This window comes from Mustela nigripes, chromosome 3, assembly GCF_022355385.1.
Source record: "Mustela nigripes isolate SB6536 chromosome 3, MUSNIG.SB6536, whole genome shotgun sequence".
Classification (NCBI taxonomy): domain Eukaryota; kingdom Metazoa; phylum Chordata; class Mammalia; order Carnivora; family Mustelidae; genus Mustela; species Mustela nigripes.
In genome coordinates, this window is record NC_081559.1 from 182,404,489 (window position 1) to 182,426,379 (window position 21,891).

Sequence of the window (21,891 nt, forward strand, 5' to 3'; positions counted from 1 at the left end):
TATAAGTCATAAACCATCAGGATATAAATTGCTTAAAATTCTCTTTCTGGTCACCAAGTAATTAATGTGATTTTTAACAAAAGGTTGCTGTATACATAGCAGATACATGTTGGTATCAGCAACACCTGAACAGTTTGTCTCCCTTTTTAACATTTGGACATTTTCACAACACTGACAGTTTTATTTGTAATATGACTTGAGTCCTTGCTCATGCACGATTTTGTTAAAAATGTTGTATTTAATTTTGGGAATGCAAATACAAATTTTTCTTATGTAAATACTGCTCCCTTCCCCCTCCTCAAAACCAAAAAACCTTATATCAGGATGTATAAACAGTCTCTGAAGTCTGGGTAATATAAAGCAAGAGACATTGTACCAGAAGCAAGTTAATCCAGGAGATATTTTCTGAAATGTGTTTATAATTGACTATCGTAAAATTGAAGCATAATTTTAAAGTCTAGGAAAATCACTTTCAAAAGCCAAATGTAAATGCATTTTATATTATTTCTTGACTTTGGGATATGTCCTATTGTTCTACAGAGTAGACAAGAAATCCTGACATTTGTCTGAGCTAGGGTATTTGAATGGAGAATCTTTGAGTGTGTGCATTTCCAAATGTGACTAAGTCAGCTTTACCTTCTTTTCATTCACCTTTTTTAATATTAAAATTTGTATATTTCGTGTTCTTGATCTTCGCCTGATCTATTAAATTGCGTGTTTAGAGCTTGAAAAAAAGTCTAAAAGCACTTAAGAACATTTCTTCACTTTTCCAATCTGCTAACCACTCTGTATAGTCTCCTGTTATGCAAGGGTATTTTAATTTTTTAAACATAGTAAGCATAATTGTTTCATACTCTAACTGATAGATAATTCCAATATCTGAAACATTTGTAGATCTGTTTCTGCCGATTCTTACTCTTGGTGTTGTGTTTTCTTGTGTTTTTTAAGGTTTGTAAGGTTTTTCTGTTGATTTTGTTCTATTTTTCCCCTCCTGTAATCTGCTCATTCTCCTGCATAATTATTTGTCCGGATTAGTAGAGGCCTAGGATAAAAAATGTCTTTTTCAGAGGGGGTACCTGGAGGTACTCAGTGTGAGACCACCTCACATAGATCAGAGCTTGGGTTCCCCGGACCACTCAGATGAGGGGAACCCAGGTGCAAATCCAGGAGAGCTGGCTTGTGGCCACAGGTTCTCAGAAACAGCTTTGTTTTCTTTCTCTCTTACCTCTTTTCTGCTCCGTGGCCAAGATCAGCCCTGCTGCAGCCTGGAGGACCAAGGGTGGCATTACTTTGGTTTCTCTGTATTTTGAGGAGTAAAGACCCAGTTGATATGGGGGAGGGTATGTGACTGTGTTGTTCTGTGCTCTGCCTTGCTTTTCTTATTTTCTCTTGATGTTGCCCTGGTTGTTTCTGTCTGGTAACTTTATTTTAAGGAGTTTTCTTCCTTCCTTCTTTCCTTCCTTCTTTCCCCCCTTCCTTCCTTTATATTAACTGAGCATTTTTCTGGTTTTCAGTAGAATTGGTCCATGTAACCTAATGTACTGGAAATGGAAATCCTTCTTATTTGATCTTTAATAATCCTGTGGGTGCATGTGTACCTCGTGCTGCTGGGCTGATTTAACTGAAAAGGAAAAACTGAAAAGGAAACAGAGGTCCAGAGAAATGTAGTGGTTGATTTATGATCACACAACTAAATGGCACAGCTTCAAACTCCCAAGTCTTAAGTCTACTTTCTTTTTCCACCCCAGCCTTTGAGCTTGCTTCTACTGGGTGTGTTCTCAGAATTTTGAATGAAGCAGGCCTATGTTAAGGAGGTCTTTAAAAAATATGCAATACCTTTTACAGAACTGTTTAGATCATTGACTAGTAAGGGTTATATGGAAGCGACTTTTTCCAGAGATGGCATTTTAAATGTGCAATAGTAATTTGCTTTCTTTCTCTTACAGCTGAAGTGAGTAGTGAATACAGTATGGACAAGGCAATGGTCGAATTGGCCATGATGGATCGGGAACTAAGCCATTACGTAAAGGCTGTTCAGTCTGCAATAAGTCATGTAAGTTTATACCACTCACCTGGTAATATTTGGTTACAGCTCAGTGACCTGGAAACAGAAACATATCATCAAAATTCTTTTCTAACCTTTAATATTTCCTTATCATTACTATAGCAGTCATTAATTTCTTCTTAATCAAGAAGTTTATAGAAAAGGAATCTAAAGTAGTTTCCCAGCTCGGCCACCTAGGTTTATTTAGAGTGTTACATCTATTTTAGATTTTCTTGCCCTTTTTTGGGGGAGGGGGAGGTCTTGAAATCTTTAGTGGAAGCCCCCTTCGAATGGGAGTAGAATTTTTATGAAATGCTAAAAAGGTGCATAGAACGTGTTTTTATTGTTATGTTTACTGCAGCATACACTTTAGACCAGGCTGAGTTACTCATTCTCCAGCTTTAACTAATATGCAGCTATTGCAAAATTCATAGGCTCAGATAATATGGGAGAGTTTTAGAGCAAGTTTAAAAATAAAGAAGGCTGACATTTTAGTTTTTCCAGAAGCCACACTTATTTTTGTTGACTCCAGCTGTCACAAAAACAACACATAAGGCAGTTAAGGTGGGAACATAGCGACATCCTTTTCAGCAGTACCGGGTTGAGTAAGAAATGAGCAATATGATTGCAGTAATATTTCTGAGAAGTCCTTTGTCCTCTGAGCAGTGGAAACTCCCCTTTGAACTGATTTCAAATACCTGTGTAATAGGGTGTCTTGTACTTCTGATTTCTTTATTTGCCTTTTGTTACTTCTACCTATGGGAAAAATGCCAAAAATCAAATACTTTAGAAGATTGGCTACTATTCAGTGGAAGATAAACTTTTAAGAATGTTTTATTACTTAAGCTTTACTTAAATGGGCATTACATAATTATATGTTTATTGTTTTATGAAGCTCTGTGTTTTCTAAATATATTTTTTGTGTTTTTCTTCTTTTTTAATGGCTAATAGTTATTAAGTATAGTATTTGTGAGTTAAGCATATCTGCTAATATCCAAGAAGTGTAAACTCATTCAGCTTGTAAAAGTCTGATTTTTTTTTTTTTTTTACCACTGTGGCTGTTAGTCCTTGGACTGTGAATATTCCTTCCACAGGAAACTACGAAAGTGGATAACAAAAAGCACTTCGACCAGAGGTTTTCAGCTCCCGCTGACCCTCAGAACCATCCTGTCCCTATTCTAATGAGATTCTGATTTCATTTCTGGAGCAGGATTGGGTCACCGGCGTTTTTTTTTAAAAAACTCATTCTAATATGTGTCCATGGTTAGAGACCAATGACTTAAAAGAACAAGGCTGACTTTATAGAACAAAGTCTGTTTGCCACCAAGATCAGAGTTGGGCCTCTTGCTTAGATCAGTCCTGCTTTGACCCTTACTTAACATTCTATGGAGGTTATTTGATAGGCCTTTCTATCTTTACCTTTGATGTTGTGCAATGTGATAGCATAGTGTACATAATAGATAAGAAATCAGATTTTGGAAGTTAAAGAACTCAATATGAATTTTTTTTCTCTCTTAAACTCTAGGATTCACAGATGTAGGGACATAGTGGGGATATGACTTTATTTTGAGGGAAATATTTTGCCCTTTTCATTGACTATTCTCTCTATGTGCATAGAAGTCACAGATGTTTCTATCTTAAGGCTTACTTTGGGGAGGAGTGAAGAATGAACAGCAGCTTGAGAAGGGCCAGAGTGGTACAGTTCCTTAGGAATAGCGATGGCCTAGAGATCAGAAACTCTTCCACTCTTGGTTCTTCCATTTCCTACGTTATGATCCTGGGTCAAGAAACTTAACCTTTAGGAACCTCATGTTCTTCATCTACAAAATTCTTGGCCTGCCTATTTCAGAAGATTATTATATGAATCAGAATAAATACTATGTATCAAACCTTTGACCTTCCTAAAATTTGATGGAGACATAAGATACTGGGTTTTTGCAAATTCAGACTTCCAAAGATATTCCTTAAAAAAGGTGGAACAAGATCTTTCTGAAAGGCAAGTAGTACTCCCATTACTTCAACATTGGCCAAAATTCTGACCCATCCTGTAATTTCTCTGTTGGTAAATTTTCATGTAGTCACAGAAATGGAAAAAAAAGTTTTTTAATCATCACGGAGCATTAGAGTGTATTGTTTAAATAGAAGTCTCTCTCCTGCTTCACCTTCACAAGATTCTGAAGGTCAGACCTTCAGAAAAGGCTCTGAAAAGGCTTTAGAAGTTTCCTTGGGAACCTTAGAGATGTGGATCCGTTTACCAGCAATCTCTGGGAAGTCCCTTTGGCATCCAACAGAAGCTCTCAGATTGCCTGTCTTTGTCCTCTGAGAAAATAGAGCTACTGCAGTCTATAATGCCTGAAGATTTTATTTAGAATCGGTATTTCTTTCAGTGCTCTGCAACTTAAAAAAAAAAAAAAAAAAAAAAAAAAGTTAAGACTTTGTTCAAGCTAGTTGATAGAGGGAATATTACACAGTGATCCCTAACAACCCCCCCTCCCCCAAATCACAGTCTCTAAGTCATTTATTAAAACATTCAGGATACATGGGTGTATACCTGTCACAGGTCTTTAGAATATTCATGTCAAACCACAGAGAGATGTGTCTGAACTCTTTGGAGACTTTCATTCATGAAGCACACACATGATGAAAGTGCTTTGACACCCTGTGGTACAGTTACTTATTTTCTCACTGGGACTGCCAGGGAAAAACTTGTCTCAGTTTCATGTTGAGAACAGTGATGTTCTGAACATTACGCCTGATGACCTAATGTTTTTTCCCCCCAGTTTCTAAGCTCTTATTATTTGAGTGTATTGAAGGGGTACCGTTGTTCTCATTGTTCTCAAAAGGGGGCTTCTTGTTTTCAAACATTCACTGAATAAATATTTACCAAATACCTATGTGCCCGGTACTTCTGGGTGCAAGAACTAGGTCAGTCACCAAAGCCCACATGACCACCAACTTCAGGATGTCTAGAGTCTAGAGAGAGAGACAGACGTTTAACAAAGAGCCATACAGAGCTTATTTAATGACTTGTGGTGTGTGCAACAAAAGGAAAATAAAGTATTCAAGGAGACTTAATAACTCAGGGGGCATGGTACTGCTGGGGGTTGGGAAACTCCTTCCTGAGGACATGGTATGTAATCCAAGAGGAAAGTGGAAGGAGCCTCGACATGGGGATCATGGTCTATGACTTCTCTGTCTCTGTGACTTCTGCCTGAGATGGAAGCATCTTTTTACTGTGTCAATGTCAGATTTTCAGGCAATTTGGGAAACTAGGCCAGAGAAAGCCTATTTTTATATATAGAAAGTTTAAAATATGCAGAGTAATTGAGTAACATACGTAAGGCTGTTCAGTGATTCATTCATTCACAATAGGAGTGCCTACTGTGTGCCGGAAACTGAGTAGTAATGCAGGTCACGGCAGTAGTTGATTTAAGGATCATTTTATTACTGGTACTCTGCTTATCAAGCCATTTCACTAGTTGAGCAGGGATTATGCCTCTCAGAGTGAAACCTTGAATTGGTATTGAATGAACATTGGTAATGCTGTGTGTTTCCATACTGTGTATTTTAGTGTTTATGGGATTGTTTAAAATTAAGCCTATAGTCCCATCTTGGGGCTTCAGATGCCAGAGAGTGGATACCAGTTTGGTTCAGGAAATCTTCAAATCCATTTTCAGGTGTGTGTTTCTCCAAATAAGAGATGATAAAGGGTCTAACCACTGTCATGGGGATGGTCCTTGCAGCTAATCACCTTAATTCTGGTGAAAAAGGATGAACACCATGCAGCTGAATGATAGATGTCCTAACAGGCTCAGATTAGTTCCTCACATTATTAGCAGTCAGGGATACAATATGCATCCTGGGTGCTTTTTGATAAGCAGTTCAGTCCTAGAGCTTAGCAGAAGTAACCTACACTGTGAGATTCATATTATACTTTGGTGTTTATTTTTTTGTCATGCTGCTTAACTGTGTAATTTCAGTTCAACAAACTTTAAATCTTTGCCAGATTTTACCTGTATACTATTCTTTTAGTAGGGACTGCTTCCGTGTGTTAATTTTTTGGAAAATCAGAGTATGTGTATTTTCCTTACTTTCCTCCGATACTACTTTCCTCTGTGCTATGTGTATCTCCTAGATTATGTAAGGTTTTTTTTAAAGCATTTAAATTGGATTTCTGCCATATATTTAGTTTTTGTTTTCTTAAGTCAGTGTTTTATAACAGTCCCTACCTGGGGAGGGTGATTATTTTTATTAACCGAATAAGAGCAACTAGGTGCTAAATTGGTCTGCTTGTGTTGTTTCTTACAAATCTGTTCATGGATAGCCCTGTGTACTGTTGTTTTTACTTGATAAGCTAACCTGAACATTTAATCTGCCCTTTCAAACGAATGTGGTGAGAGTTAGAAAAGTAGAAATATACCTCAGGTAAACTGTTGAAATCAACACAATCTTAGGTATAATAAAAGAACAAGGTGGGTCAAAGGTATAGCTTACCTCAGCCTTGTCATTATGCAACTACATGGTTGAGAACGTTTTTTGACATATCACTTCCCTCTGCTTCCTCACCCTTCACCCTTCATCGGTTGGTAAGCTTTGCCTTCTGTAAATCTTATACCTTAAGACCCACCACTTGAACATGAAATCATATGAGGTATCTTGCAAGTTGGGAGTTACCATTTTACTTTAACCAGATTTGGGAAGCATTTCTTACTTAGAAAATGAATGTTTTATAGTATCTGAAGGAAGTTTCAGGCCAGAGGATGTAATTTATTAGATACGATCATCTACTGACTAAACAGAAATGTACTCCACATTGTGAGTCATTGACAAAAGGAGAAGAAGGGGAAGTTAGTTGGGGGATTAAAAAATTTGGGGACAGAAGATTCCTGAGCATGAGAGAAATTAGATATCAGCAGAATAGCAAGAAGGTGAGAGGTGCTGGTGGAAATAGTGAAAATCTCTTGGAGCTATTTGGGAAAGAACTGAAGAAGACCCTCTTTGCTGCTCCCTGTATGGTGCACTGTCTTGTACCACCTTTCTTGTCAAAAGTTTCCTAATGTTTCATATATGACCCTTTTTGTCTCTAGGAGTGTTGCCCAGGTGTGGGAATTAAGCAAGGGGAAAAAAAAGTTGGCTTTGGGTATTCACTCTTCAGCTACTTGGCCCAGAATGTGTCTCTTTCTGTGATTACTGGTAATTACTTTCTGTTCTGGTGCTTTAGAACTCCTTCTGCAGTTATGCTCAAATTAAGGTTGTGTTTGGTACCATTTTGTCTATTCTACAGAGAGAGTAGGTAGGTCTGGATACAGTATTTCACTAATTGAGTTACTTCTGTAAGAAAGAGCCTAGATCTAAATCTTGTAGGTCACCAAGTGTTGTCGCTGTTTTTAGGTGAACATTCTGCTTGTGCTATCATGAGACTGATTTTCATGGGTGGTTTATAGAAATCCATCTTAGTGTTTTGTAGGTATTAAGTGTTGGAATTTAATCAGAATTATAAAATGTTTATACTCTACTGGGACTTAATGTGTCTCCAGTGCAGCATTTTCAAAAGTTTCCTCTGTAATACCGATTAATCAGGATGTGAATAAGTATAATAGGAAAAAAGGATTTTGTGGTCAAATAAGTTTGGGGAATGCTTGATTGAAAGAATTTCCTTAAAGACTCCAAAGCCTTTAATATGCTTTTATGCATTGTGATTTTCCAAAGGAAGTACATTTACTAATTTCTTAAACTTCTTTAACTAGAAAATCTCTTCGGGGGAAGGACTGGTGCACCACAGAACCCACTTCGGGAACTACTTCTGTCGTCTCCACCTGTTCATGCCTCAGAGGATGGGCCTGCGATTTGCAGCCTTTTCTGTGGCGTCCAGGGAACAGGGGGAGTGCGTCACACTCGCTATCTGAAATTCTGAAATGGGCCTAGGAGATGTTTCTGTGCAGATCAGGAAAGGCCTCCGAAAAGACTGTGCATTATTCCAACAGTGAAAAAGAGGAAGGAAAAGTTTTTTTTTTACAAATATGCGGTGATTGCCTGGGCTCTCAGAGTCTGTGAAGTAAACAAGACCCCTGTGTGGAGAGTTGATTCAGGAGAGTGGAGGGAAGGAACTGTTCTTGAGGAAAGGAAGAGAAGAGGGTCCAGGACAGGCAGGGGGCACGCAGCAGCAACATGGGCAGTAAAAGCATAGACATTTGAAAGGCCTCGTTCACAAGAGCGCTCCAGACAGACACTGAACGCCTGGGCCTCAGTGGCCCCAGGCAGTCCTGGTAGCTAATTACTTGTGTTCGTTAAATGATGGGAGGGTTCTTTAATACAGCCAACTCCTATTAATTTCTGACACTGAGCCTGGCCCATATATAGCATCAAGCCCTTATTTTAGATCGTCGTTTTAGCTCCTTCCATAACAAATGTTTCACCATAATTGATAAGTGTTAAAATTAGAGTTGGGAGATTGAGGTCGTTCCCAATTACCAAGCGGTGGTGCTAATGGGCAGTGGAAGGGAGGCAGGAAACTAGATTGAATGGGGGACTCGATCACCAGATGTTAAGAAGGTTCACCATGAAACAAATGTGTGTTCAAAGTGTGGTGTTGAAAGCAGTTGTTTATTTATTTTTTTATTTTTTCTAAAATTTACTTGTTTTGACAGAGAGAGGGATAGCAAGTAGGCAGAAAGGCAGGCAGAGAAGGGGTGGGGAGCAGGCTCCCTGCTGAGCAGAGAGCCCGATGCCTATGCGATGCAGTGCGATGCATGCGATGCAATGCGACATGGGGCTAGATCCCAGGACCCTGAGATCATGACCTGAGCTGAAGGCAGAGGCTTAATCCACTGAGCCACCCTAGTGCCCCGAAAGCTGTTCTTTATTTACCTCACAATTACTTGTTCAGTTCCTGCCAGTGACATGCTTGGTCTAGTGAAGATACAAAGCCTCTGGACATGTATCTACAAAACAGCTACGAAATAATAGTAACAGTGAAATCCTCTGACAGAGACAATAGCAATGTACTTAAAATCAGAGTGAGGGGAAAGGGGCTTTTGCTTAAATTCTGGCTTTTCTCCGCTCTAGCCCTGAGCCTCAGTTTCTTCTTAAAGTGGGGATGAGACTGTGGAGGTCTGGTAATGATGGAAAACAAGAGCACCTGGAATAGTTGTGCTAATTTATAACCTGGCCCAGGACATTCAGTAAAGGAGAAGTCCTTTCCTTTGATCAATTTTAAATAGTATCTGACAGGGAATTTTGAGTTCAAATTCAGAGAGGAGATAAGACAGTAGAACCCCCCGCCCCCCAGGGAAAGGCCAGAGATTATGTTTCTTTGAAGGCAGGGCCGCTCTCCTTAAAAGGGGTCTCGTGGTGGTGGGGACAGACCGAGGGGAGCTTAGTCCTCATGGTGTGACCAAGAGGTGTTGAGTAAAATTGGGGGGATGGGGTCTTTGTGGAGGCCAGCAAGCAGCATGGCCGTGGCTGGGTGGGTTTGAAGTTCCCTGATCACTAAGTCTGTACAATTTGTAGCAACAAGAAAGAGATTATAAGAGGGGAATTCATACTAAAGCCAAGAACCAGACAACTGAGTAAAACTTCAGTAATTCAGGAATAACTTCTGATGTTTCCTTCGATAACCAAATATCACTCAAAGATGCCAGCAAGATAGTTCAATGAATAGCATAATTATATACCTACATGCACAGAGCAGTAGTCCTTGAGCTGCATTTCCGTCTTTAAGTAATTTGTGTTTACTTTACTAGCGGCACCCATTTGAAAACACATCGGGAGAGGAAAATGCCTTGGGTTTATTGCTCTGGTGTGTCCTATGCAAGTTGTCAGCTATATTTCAAATGTGTGATCCCCATAAATTCTTGACAATGACAGAATAGAAGGAGTGTAAGTGGAGAGAATATAAATAAACGGGTTTTGTGTTTTCAAGCCCTGTGTGAGTTTGCAGTTGTATTGGTAAGGAGAAGCTCTTTTGTTCTGAAGTGGAGCCAATGGGTAGTGACCTGTCACTGTGAGGAAACTTTTTATTCTGTTTCTTTCTTTAAGCGTTAAGCTTCTGCTGGTGGCAGCACTATATCTTTCATTCTTTTGTGTCCTGGCCAACCCAGGTTTTTTTTTTTTTAAATTAACATATAATGTATTATTTGCTTCAGGAGTACAGGTCTGTGATTCATCAGTCTTAGACAATTCAAGCGCTCCCCATAGCACATACGCTCCCCAGTGTCCATGACCCAGACACCCCATCCCTCCCACCCCTTCCGCTCCAGCAACCCTCAGTTTGTTTCCTGAGATCAAGAGTCTCTTGTAGTTTGTCTCGCTCTTTGGTTTCATCTTGTTTCATATTTTCTTCTCTTCCCCTATGATCCTCTATCTTGTTTTTCAAATTCCTCATATCAATGAAATCATATGATAATTGTCTTTCTCTGATTGACTTATTTCATTTAGCATAATACCCTCTAGTTTCATCCACTTCATTGCGAAGAACAAGATTTCTCTTTTTTGATGGCTACCTAATATTCCATTGTGTGTATATACCACATCTTCTTTATCCATTTATCTATTGATGGACATCTAGGCTCTTTCCATAGTTTGGCTACTCTGGACACTGCTGCTGTAAACATTGGGGTGCACGTGCCCCTTTGGATCACTACATTTGTATCTTTGGAATAAATTCCCAGTGTTGCAATTGCTGGATCATAGGGTGTCTCTATATTCAGCTTTTCGAGGAACCTTCATACTGTTTTCCAGAGTGGCTGTACCAACTTGCATTCCCATCAGCAGTGTAGGAGGGTTCCCCTTTTTCCACATCCTCGCCAACACCTGTTGTTTCCTGACTTGTTAATTTCAGCCATTCTAACTGGCGTGAGGTGGTATCTCACTGTGGTTTTGATTTGTATTTCCATGATGCCAAGTGATGATGAGCACTTTTTCATGTGTCTGTTGGCCAAACTAGATTTTTAACCCCTGGAGCTTTTTGAATTTCATTTCTTTCTGGGCCTTTTTTTATTTATTTATTTATTTTTATTTTTTTTTATTTATTTGACAGAGATCACAAGTAGGCAGAGAGGCAGACAGAGAGAGGAGGAAGCAGACCCCCTGCCGAGCAGAGAGCCCGATGTGGGGCTTGATCCCAGGGTCCTGGGATCATGACCTGAGCTGAAGGCAGAGGATTTAACCCACTGAGCCACTCAGGCGCCCCTGGGCTTTTTTTTATAAGAAAAATTTTTATGTCACATAATTATAACATTCTTTATTATCTTTTTAAAAAGATTTTATTTATTTATTTATTTGACAAAGACCGCAAGTAGGCAGAGAGGCAGGCAGAGAGAGCGAGAGGAGGATCAGGCTCCCTGCTGAGCAGAGAGCCCGATGAGGGGCTCGATCCTAGGACCCTGGAATCACGACCGGAGCCAAAGGCAGAGGCTTCAACCCACTGAGCCACCCAGGCGCCCCTACAACATTCTTTAAAACAGTGAAAATCCTTGTGTTCATTTCTCATGGGCTAGAGTAATACGGTCAGTTGTCATGATCAGTTTCTAATTATTCTACTCTGTATTTCATCTTTAAAAAAAAAAAGATTCATTTATTTATTTTAGATAGAAGGAGGTGGGAGGGGCAGAGGGAGAGAATCTCAAACACACTCCCTGCCGAGTGAGGGGCTTTATGGGGGGCTCGATCCCAGGCCCCTGAAGTCATGACCTGAGCTGAAAAGAATAGGAGGGCGCTTAACTGACTGAGCCACCCGGGCGCCTCTATCCTTTATATCATCTTAAAGTAATTTTATTATCTTCTGATAGAAAGTGATATTTAGAAAGACTGAGTCACTGTTATTTAAAATTGGACAAATAACCAGAAATAATTTAATATGATGGCATCACACAATTAACTGCCAAACATCCCTGACCTTCCCTTCGCCTGACACGCGGGGTCTCACGTGCTTCAGCGGCCACCTTCTCATTACCTCAGCTGTCTGTGGTTCTTGGAATGTTACTGTACTGAGGAACAAACCCTCTCTACCCATCACATTACTCTCTGTCACCCTGGGGTTTATTTTAGCCCCTAATATGTAACAGAAGCCAGAAACGTCACATGAAATATAAAATAGGAACTTTAAACAGACTAAATCCTGGGTGTGCTTAGAGTGTCCCTCTCATAAAACCAGAGATTAAATTTGATGAGTACAGTGTGGTTACACCATGTTTTAAAAAGCCCCAGCAGGAGCATCGAATGCAAAGTGTTTTTTTAGAAGAAATTCTTAAGGTATTCCTTAAAGCACCTATAAAAAAAACATAGATGAAATTGGGATATGTCCTACCACATTTTCTGTAATACTAATGAAATTGCTCTGCCAGGGTAAGAAATTCAGGTGTTTCACCTTTGTGGTGTGAAATGGTAAATGGTGTTATAGTGGTAAATTGCTTGGTGTTAATTGGATTGAATGATTGAGATTTCTTCAGCACTTATCTCCTCAATAGCCCTTTGACCTTCAACAGGTTTGCAGCCTGAACTCAGTATCTGTCCCTTCCTATCTCTGAGTAATTTCTTGATTATACCCTGAGATACTGTATGTGAAAGCACCGGGGAGGGAAAAGTGCCATATAAAGGCATGGTCTTGGCTTTCTGTCCTGTTAACTTTTAATCTCTTTCTCTTACCACAGAAAAGCCGACTACAGGGTGATTTAAATTCATAAGGCCTCCTAAACCACCCAAACTGGGTATTAAATGGTAAGGGGTCACTTGTGTCTTGTTCCCACCCCACAGCCTAAACTGGAAGGAAAAATGTATAAGTTTTACATTCACTTTTTGCCCTTAATTTAGTCATCTTTTTGGTAAATGTTTATTTCTGTCTCCCCTCCCTGCCCACCTCCCAAGAGTTTTGCATAAATCTCTTGTAACAGTTCAACAAGTGACTCATGTAGATGGGGCTCGCTCAGTCCCTGAGTCACTTCATTATGAAACACTTAAGAATTGAGTATCTATATTTAACAATGAGGAAATAATTTAAAACAATTTATAATTTCTGATCTGATCCTGTTAGTGACTAACTCATCAACAATGAAGGTGGAAATTAATGAAAATTCACAAAGCCAGACAAAATTAGTCTAAAAATAAAGTCTGAATAAGTCGCCATCACCTTTAATTCTTTTTCCCCCTTTCTTGAGCAGTTGGGGTTTGATTGATAAGAGTGTTGGGCTGGGAAATAAAGACCTGGCTTCTAATCCTCATTCTGCCATGCAGTGACCTTGGAAAAGCCAGGCTAATTCTGTACTACAGCTTCCTTATTTCTAGAATCAGAGTGATAATAGTATTTGTCCTGCATACCTCACTGGGTAGTGGTAAATAAAATGAGATTATATAAACAGGAATGTGTTGTGGACCTTTCCCCCCAAAAAAGGTGAAAGGTAGTTCAGTGAGTTGTTACATATGGCCACAGGACTAAAGAGTGAAGGGTACTTCCTGATTCTGCAGAAAAAGATGGGGAAGGGAGTCTCTGTTAGCTCTTAGAGCTGGGAAGAGAAAGATACCTATCATTCCAAGTGTTTGGATTTCTAAATTAAATAATGGAACACCATCTCCTATATAAATAACATTCAGAGGCTAAGCAAATTTTTAAAAATCATTTAATCATAAGTAGTTCATTGTGATCCAAATTGTATAAAACTGTAACAAGACCATCTGAAATATGGGTATGATTTTTTGTTTAAAATGTTCTGGAAGATTTAGCCTAGGCCTGGGCAATGATGAATTTATTTCTCCTCCAGCTTCCCCAGTTATATTTGCCCAGGGCTATTGATGGTTTGCTTAAATCAGATTTGGAAATATCCCCTGGCTAGAGTCCCCTGGCCTTTGAGTGAAACTCTGAAAACTATTTCCTTCACTCCAAATAAGGGGAGAGAAGCCCTCAGGGCTCCTTGACCTCTTTAATGATCACAGCAATCCTCCAGTTAGGAAGGGTAGATGTGATGGACTCTGGCCTCCAGGAGGTAAAGGGACTCGCTCAGGTCACATGGTTATTCTCAAGAGGTTATTCTGAATCTCAGTGTTTTTGTTTGTGGGTTTGTTTTTTTTTTTTTAAGTTTTATTTAAGTAGTCTTTATATGGCATGCGGGGCCCAAACTCAGGATCCCAAGATAAAGAGCCAGTGCTCCTTTGACTAAGCCAGCCAGGTGCTTCTGAAACTTGGTGTTTTAACCTGTAATTCAAGGCTATTGTCATGCCTCAAGACAGATGGAGTTCACTTAGTTTACTTTGAGTTGTAGATTTCATTTGGGAGGAAGAATGCTTTTGTCTAGTGTCCCTTATGCTTCTGATCTTAACCACCTGTCTTATTACTAGTTGCCCAAAGGTAAAGGTTTGGGACATTTAGTCTAAACAAAAAGTGACTCTTCACATTGATTTGACTTGCATAAGGAGGGGGAGGGGGACTCTGTTAGTAATAAAGAACTGCTTGTAAAAGAATATTGTTATATGTAACTGTTTTATCAGAAAAAAAGAAAACTTTAGAGAGCCCAGTATTGACCCTTCTGATTTGTCTGTGTTATAATTTAAAAGTGGCTCTAGTGTGAATATGAAGGAATTTTAAGGATTTGAAATAAAAATGAAGTAAATCTTTTCCCCCCAGTTTTTTATTGATGCTTTATGTTTACATTATTAAAATATTCAGTCCTTCCCGTAACAAAAGTATACCCAGCCCACATCTCTCCAGCGCTCGTTCTGTTGTGCTTCGTTAATTCAGGTTGAGTAACTTGTTTTTTTCTTGCCAGATATAGATTTGGTCATGATTAATTATTTTAGAAGCCCTGAGGGAGAAGTCTCTCCATGTTCAGTGTGTGACATCTTATGGGACACGTAAGGAATATTCACTGGGGTAGAGGAAAGAACACTGCAGTTGGAATCAGAAGCCCCCCATCCTTGCTTCTCCACTGGGTAACCGTGGGGCCTGGGTTAGGGACTTGTCTTCCTGAAAATCCTCAGTTTCCTTACCTGTAAAACAACGGTGACACATCGGAGGGCTGTTACAAGGATTAAATGAGATAATGTAAGTAAAGTGCTTCATGCCTTCACAGGAAGTGAGGTTTCACATAGTAGGCACTTAGAAAATATTAATTGCCTCTTTTAGTCTCCATGCACAAGGTTGCTGTGAAATTAAATTGGAAAACAGAATATGAAAGCTGGTTTATAAATGTTTAAATATCATCTCAGTATCAGGGGTTATTTTCCATTGACTGCTCCTTTCTTTAGCACTTCTGGAGTCAAACATGTTGGAGAGTCGATAGAAGTAAGTTATGGCTAGAAGATCTGGGTTTTACAGGGTGGCCACCAAGTCTGGGAATGTAAGTGCGCACACAATACATGGCTTAATTATATAATATGACACTGCATTATGAAATAGCATTATCTGCGTTTCTAGGCTTGGTGGCTACCCTGTACTCAGTTCTGCCCCCTGTTAGGTTTCAAGGAAGTTATTTAATCTCTCTGGGCAATGAGAATTAAATTATGTAAATTGTTTTAAAAAGTTTTATGTAGACTATGAAGCATCTGACTGGTTTTGTCTTGGTTATTGTTTTAATTTTCCTGGGTCGAGTGGTGTTCTGATTAGGTTTGTGATGGATGGACTTCATTTTCATTTAGTCGCGAAACCTTTCTCGTAAGGGATGAATTGGAAGGCAAAAGGTAATTTGATAGCTTTAGTAGTGGGAAGTAATTTCAAGCATTAGGAGGCCATATTAATTATAGAGAAGGCAGCATCAGAGAATGTGATAGGCTGCTGGACGGGAGTGAATGGAACCCGTAAGGGTAAGGAGCATTAATGCACTACTGGAGTATTCGTAATTCCATAGTCTTTATTGTATTGGGTGAGATGTGATAACTGAAGGAAAGATCCAGCTTCATATCCAGGGACCGCCCTCATTCCATGCTGTAGTTATGTAATAATGGTATAAAGAGAAGGAATTTGAAGTCAGACGTCCTGTTTAGCAGAATCTTCGAGGTAATTAAGAATGTTAGAGGTTATAGACTTAGAGGGAAAAATGTAGTATTTCTGAAATGGGTATTTTGCCTTCTTTATAGTTCCTTCAGTCATACTGGATGGGTTTTCTGATGGATACTCAGAGGGAACAGAAGGGAAAAAACAACTAGCATTTTCCCTTTCTTTTAGATGATAATAGAAATGGTGAATTTGTTCTTTGGTTATTAAGATCCTCTGGTTCACAGAGGGTATGACTGGAAGACCAGAGAAGACACAGAACATGACGAGATGCTCTGACTGCCCAATGGTACCAGCTGTCGTAAAGGCTGGTCTTCTCAGTTCCCAGTGCCTAGAAAGAAAGTCCTTCCATGAAACTTAGCATTCACCATTCTCCTCTCAAGTGTGCTTTCTTCAGGAGAGCTAACACCAAGTATGTATATCCCTCTTCCTGCTATCCCCCCTCTACACACTCACACAAACACTAGAGCAAGGAACACTTCTTCCACTGTTCTGATTGTAAAGCAGAGGGCCTCCTTACCACCAGATAGCCCTGTATCACCAACCACCGCTGAGTTGTATAGAAACGGGAAGTTCATCTAAATGTGTGTAAGAAAATGGAGATCCTCAGTAATTAGGGCTTTTCCAGGAATCTTGAGTTTGATGGATGTAACACAGAATAAGCAGGTAGGGAAGGTCATAATAAAAGGTCATGTATTGAGAGTTGCACTGAAAGAATTACAAAGTCAATCCCAAAGCAAAGAGGCCGTGAAAGAAATAGGATGGGAATGGTTGTAGTATGGGGAAAAAAATCTGTGAACTCTTTTATGTAGAACAAAATTTTTCTTACATTAGAAATGCAAGTTTGGGGGACAGTTTTCTCAGTTCCACCTGCCCCCATGTCTCCGAGGTGGTGAGAGTGAGGAGGGGTAGAACCTTAATCCCTGATGGGAAAGCATATGCCATCTGGGAAACGTCTCTGTGTCGAAACCAACCTGAAAGTCCGTTCGGTTGTTCAAAGGTCTCCTTAATCATGTAGTTAGAATGTTTCATTTGATAAGCATTACCTCGCTTATCATTTCAAAAACTGTTAGAAGGATTTTTGAAATCACGACTTGATAGACTTCATTTCTGTGGGATGTTTGTCTGTGTGTGGACCGCTGGTGACTTTAAGCTGCCCTTCTGAAGAGCACAGCCTCCAGATCGCAGATTCGTGAGGACTGTGGGAAAAGGCTACAAAAACACGGTTCTTTGTGTAGACTCTACAATAAACTGAGCAAGTCCCTTTGACAGGCTCGTGGGAATGACTGTATACCCAGCTGCCTTTGGAAGGAGGGAGAAGAGAGGCATCGGGAGAGGGTGGAAGAAAAGGGAAAAGACTCGTTCTTTTCTGCCTCTTGCTCTTTTTCAAACTGGACAGGGTACTTCATGGTCACTGGTTCCACGGGTTCATGCTTCCCACCTCAGCTTCCTGTTACCGTGACCTGTCTGCCATGTGTGGCAGGAAATACAGAGCATTTTTTAGTGCCGAGTGTGCCTGACGCCCTCCTGGCACTTTCTCTGCGCTCCGGTGGCTCCTCATGCCAGCCTGCGGGGCGGGTAACGAACATTCTTAGGGAAGTGAGGAAGCGGAGACTGACAGTTCCGGGCCTTGCCCGAGGTAACTCGCCCTGTGAGAAGCTCAGTGGCTGTCGTTCGGTCATTTTCTTGTTTGACTTCTCTACTATCGATCACCCCCTCCCGAAGTGTTAAGTTCCATTTACGACAACACGTGTCCGTTTTTCCTTCTAGCTGCTGGCCACTTCTCCATGTCTCCTTGGTGAGCCCTCCTTACATCTCTCCGTCCCCTAAATCTTTGTATTCCTACTTGTTCTTCAGCCACTCATCCCACACTGCACTCTCCTCTCGAGAGATCGCTTCTACGCTTCTACGCTTGTGACTTGAATCCCTGTCTTCGTGCCGCCTGTCCAGGCATCCTGCTGACATCCGCGCTTGCATGTGCTCCTTAAATTCAGTAGGCGTCAGGGAGAACTTTTCCCCGTGGTTTCCGTCTGGGGTGCTAGAACTTCGTAAATGGTGATATCATCGGCTCAGCTTCTTGCACCAGCAAGTTGGTGGTCCTGCTTCCTCCTCTGGGCTCCTCCCGGCATGTGCTCCTTCTCCAGACCTGACCGACTCTCAGGCGAGTTCACCGGCCTCATCCCCATCTTGGGCCTTGAGTCTCCCATGGTGCGTTTGCTTAGCGTTTGCTCCCTTCCAGTGTTTTCTGTCTAGTAGGCCATGTGATCTTTCTAAATTACAAATTTTCGTGATTTTACCCACTCTTCCCACAACTTTACCTTCTTCAGTTATTCCTTAATACTCAAGATTAAATTCAAACGTCTTTACCTGGTATATACCCCTGCTTAACTCCCTAATCTCACTTTCACCATTCTTTTATGCCAGTTCTTAGAATGTTCTCCTGTCTCTGGCCTCAGTACCCATTGTTCTTTTTACTGGGGGTGCTCTTCTCCCACTTGGAAATAGCTAGCACCTTCCTACCCTTGACAGACTTAGCATGGCTCCTTTTTAACCGTCCACCCTGACACGGCCCGATCTCTGTCCGCCAAGTGTGTTACTCTCGTGTGCTCTTCTAACACTGTGCACTTAATCATTTTTCATAGCTTTTGTAGCTGTACCCATGCCTTCTCTCCAGAGCCAGGTCTCACATACACAACTGTCTTCCCATTTCCACTTCATTTCCTTCCTGCCAGCATTGCACATTTCAACCTTCTAAAACGAAACTCTTAATTTTTTTTTTCTCCCAAACCAGCTGTTTCTCCAGACGTGTCCACCTCAGAATATGGCAACTATGCTATTTCATTCAGTCAGGGCAAAATCAGAGTTGTCCTGGGCTTCTTCCTTGTTTCACGACCCATATCCAGCCCATCAGTAAACCCTATTGTTTGTACCTAGAATGTGACCGCCTCTGACTTGTCTGCTGCTGTCACCCTAATCCACAGCACCGTTACCCTTGTGTAGATGACTGCAGTGGCCTGCTTCTCCTTGGTCTCTGCTTCTGCCCTTCCTCCCTAAAATCTATCCTTCTCATAACAGCCAGAGTGATCCTTTAAACAGAAAATCAGATCTTCTCACTCCTGCCCAAACCTTCCCATCTCTCTCAGAATGAGGGTTAAAGGTCACACACTGGCCTCTTTGACCTGTCGCACCCTCCATCCACCCTTACTTCTCACCTCATCTGCTCTTCGCTTCAGGTCTCTGTTCAAACGTTGTTTTCTCAGAGGTGAGCTCACCTACCCCACCCTGTGTAATTGTTCTCCATAGCACTCATTATCTTCTGGTTAATTATTTTATTATTTCGGTACTGATTTTCTCAACTAGATGTAAACTCCGTGAGGTCAGGGACTTTGGCTCTTTAGTTTGCTACTGTTTTGCAGCATCTGGAGCAGTGCACGGCCCCAGTGGGCACACAGTAACTATTCGGTGAGGTCTAGGGTAGTAGTTAAGTCATAGACTTGGGAGTTGAACAGACCTGCAAATGTAGTGAACCCGAGCCCCCAGCGGGCTCTAGGACTACTCGGAGTTAGACCACTCCTCAGCCTCAATTTCCCAATTTGTAATGTAGGGATGTGTTCTTGCTCACTTCTTAGGTTGTGTGTTTGGAGAGGGGATTAACTAAAACAAGTCCTGCGAAGTGCTTAGCTCAGTACTTTGCCCGTAATAAAGTACAAATTAAGAGCAGTTGCTGCTCCTGGTACTGCTGCCGATTCTTATCCAGTGACATTTAGTTGCTTTTCACTGTCCATCTCCTCCCCCAGACCTTAAATTCAGCTGAATATTTACCTTGCTTTTGTAGTAATAATAACACGGAAGAGAGGGGTGGAGGGTAGGGGGATTACTTGGAGGTGGTGAAATGTACAAACTTCAAGATATCAGAAATAAGTTCTGGGGGCGTACTATAAAGTATCAGCAGCGACAGCCGTGTGGTGATAACAAGACTGGTAACGGTGCTTCTTAGGGCCCAGAAGTATTTTGTAAGTAATCACTTTCTGGTAGTGCTTCCTGCCGCAAGTAGGAGTGTTCTACATCTGCGCTATCCAGAAAAGTAGCCACTGGCTACTGGCATTTGAAATGTGACAGTGTGACTGAGGAACTGAATTTAAAAATTTTTAATTTTAATTTAGTTTTAAATAACCACATGTGGGGGCACCTGGGTGGCTGGGACAGTTAACTCTTGATTTCGGGTCAGGTCATGATCTCAGGTTCCTGGGATCAAACCCTGTATTGGCATCTGTTTGAGGATTCTTTCTCTCTCTCTCTCTTCTTCCCTCTGCTTCCCTCCCTCCTACCCTCTAAAATAAGTAAATTTAAAAAAACAAAAACAAAACCTACAAGTGGCTAGTGGCTTCTGTATTTGAATTTCAACACTCCAAATTCTTTAAACATATTAACTCATTCAATATTCACAACGCCCTCTGGCCTGGGTAGAGTGGCTGAGTGGTTAAGTAACTTGCCCAAGATCACACAGCTAGTGGGAGGCAGAGCTGAGATTTGAAGGTCAAATCTCCTGGTAATCTGGTTCCAAGGTCTGCTGGCACTTTCTACATTGTAGCTCCTCATGTCTTTCTCAAGAATTGAAGTTCCAGGCCCAGGGCCAACATGATGCCTGTGTTCCTGCTGCAAGGGAGGCGGAGAAAGCCAGTTTCTGGTTCTACCCCAGTGAGGTGTCTCTCTTAAGGTGGGAGACTCCCCAAACATAGGAAGAATGTTCAAAAGGTTCTAGACCAGTGAGCTTGGCTGCTCAACCTCTGAATATACTTTTCTTCCAGACTTAAATTTGCAAACAGCAGGAATAATAACAAAATGCATCCTACTAACCTGTTGCAGTTCTCTCTCATCTCATCACTTGCTTGTCTTTCCCCCCGAATGGTGGAATGCTCAAACATCTTACTAGTTACTGTTGCCAATGCCAGGATATTTGTGCCATGCCCACTTTTTTTGGTTTGCTTATTATGTTTGTTTGTTATTATGGTGCTATAACTTTTTAAAAAATATTAGAAGAGGAAAGAGAGAAATTAGGTAAGACCATAAATATGTATGTCAAACATAAGAAAACACATGCAAGGATTACTTCTGTCTTAGCTGTTGCCATTGATCCTGACCCCATAGTTGGTATTTTTAATTCCTTTTCTCTACTACTCGTTCTATGCTCTCTTTGCCCTCAGCCAGCTCTCAGCTGACTTGTAGGTTTTTATCTGACTGGAACACCTCGACATTCATTCCTGGGGTATCTGTGTTCTTGATGGTCCTGTCTCTATGGAGTTATTTCTGACTTCCATTATCTTTTACTATTAGAAATGGCAAACCCAGGAGGTGTTTCACATCCCTGACACACACCTCCCTTTTCTCACTCTGGAGCAGCCATCCTCTTTACCCTTGATAATCAAAATTCATAGCTCCAACCAGTTCAGTAACCTCATTTTTCATCTGTCTCTTCAGTGTCATGAGGAGCTCAAAATTGTTAGGTTGCAGTTTAAGCTTCCAAATCAGTGGAGGCTTTGTTGAGTCCCTTGGTGAAATCATTCTTTTCTTGGGTACTGAAGACTGTTCAACCAGCAGAACTAAAGTTGCAACCATTGCGGGGGGAGGAGGGGGTCAGGGTGGGGGAATGCAAGTTGGTCATTAGGTGTGAAGACAGGGAGATGAGATGTACTTGTCCCTTGCTTCCTGGCCCATGTGTTCTGGCTACTGGAGAAAGAATGTCCTATATTATTCACTGGTTACAGGCATCCTGTGGGGCATTAACTGAATTTCAAGTAAATGATTTAGCATTCTGGAAGATCATCTTTCTGGATAATGGGGTACTTGGTAAGATCAGAAAATCCCATTA

At 40.9% G+C, this 21,891-nt stretch overlaps 1 protein-coding gene across 2 annotated transcripts in view; it reads left to right on the forward strand.

The window, feature by feature from the left end:
- The window catches only part of NSMCE2 (NSE2 (MMS21) homolog, SMC5-SMC6 complex SUMO ligase), a 212,874-nt gene that overhangs the window by 34,872 nt on the left and 156,111 nt on the right, over positions 1-21,891 (forward strand). For both annotated transcript variants that reach the window (XM_059395153.1, XM_059395154.1), the window contains exon 3: positions 1,947-2,053. In XM_059395153.1, coding sequence (XP_059251136.1) covers positions 1,947-2,053 — 107 coding nt within the window. The remainder of the gene's footprint in view (positions 1-1,946; positions 2,054-21,891) is intronic.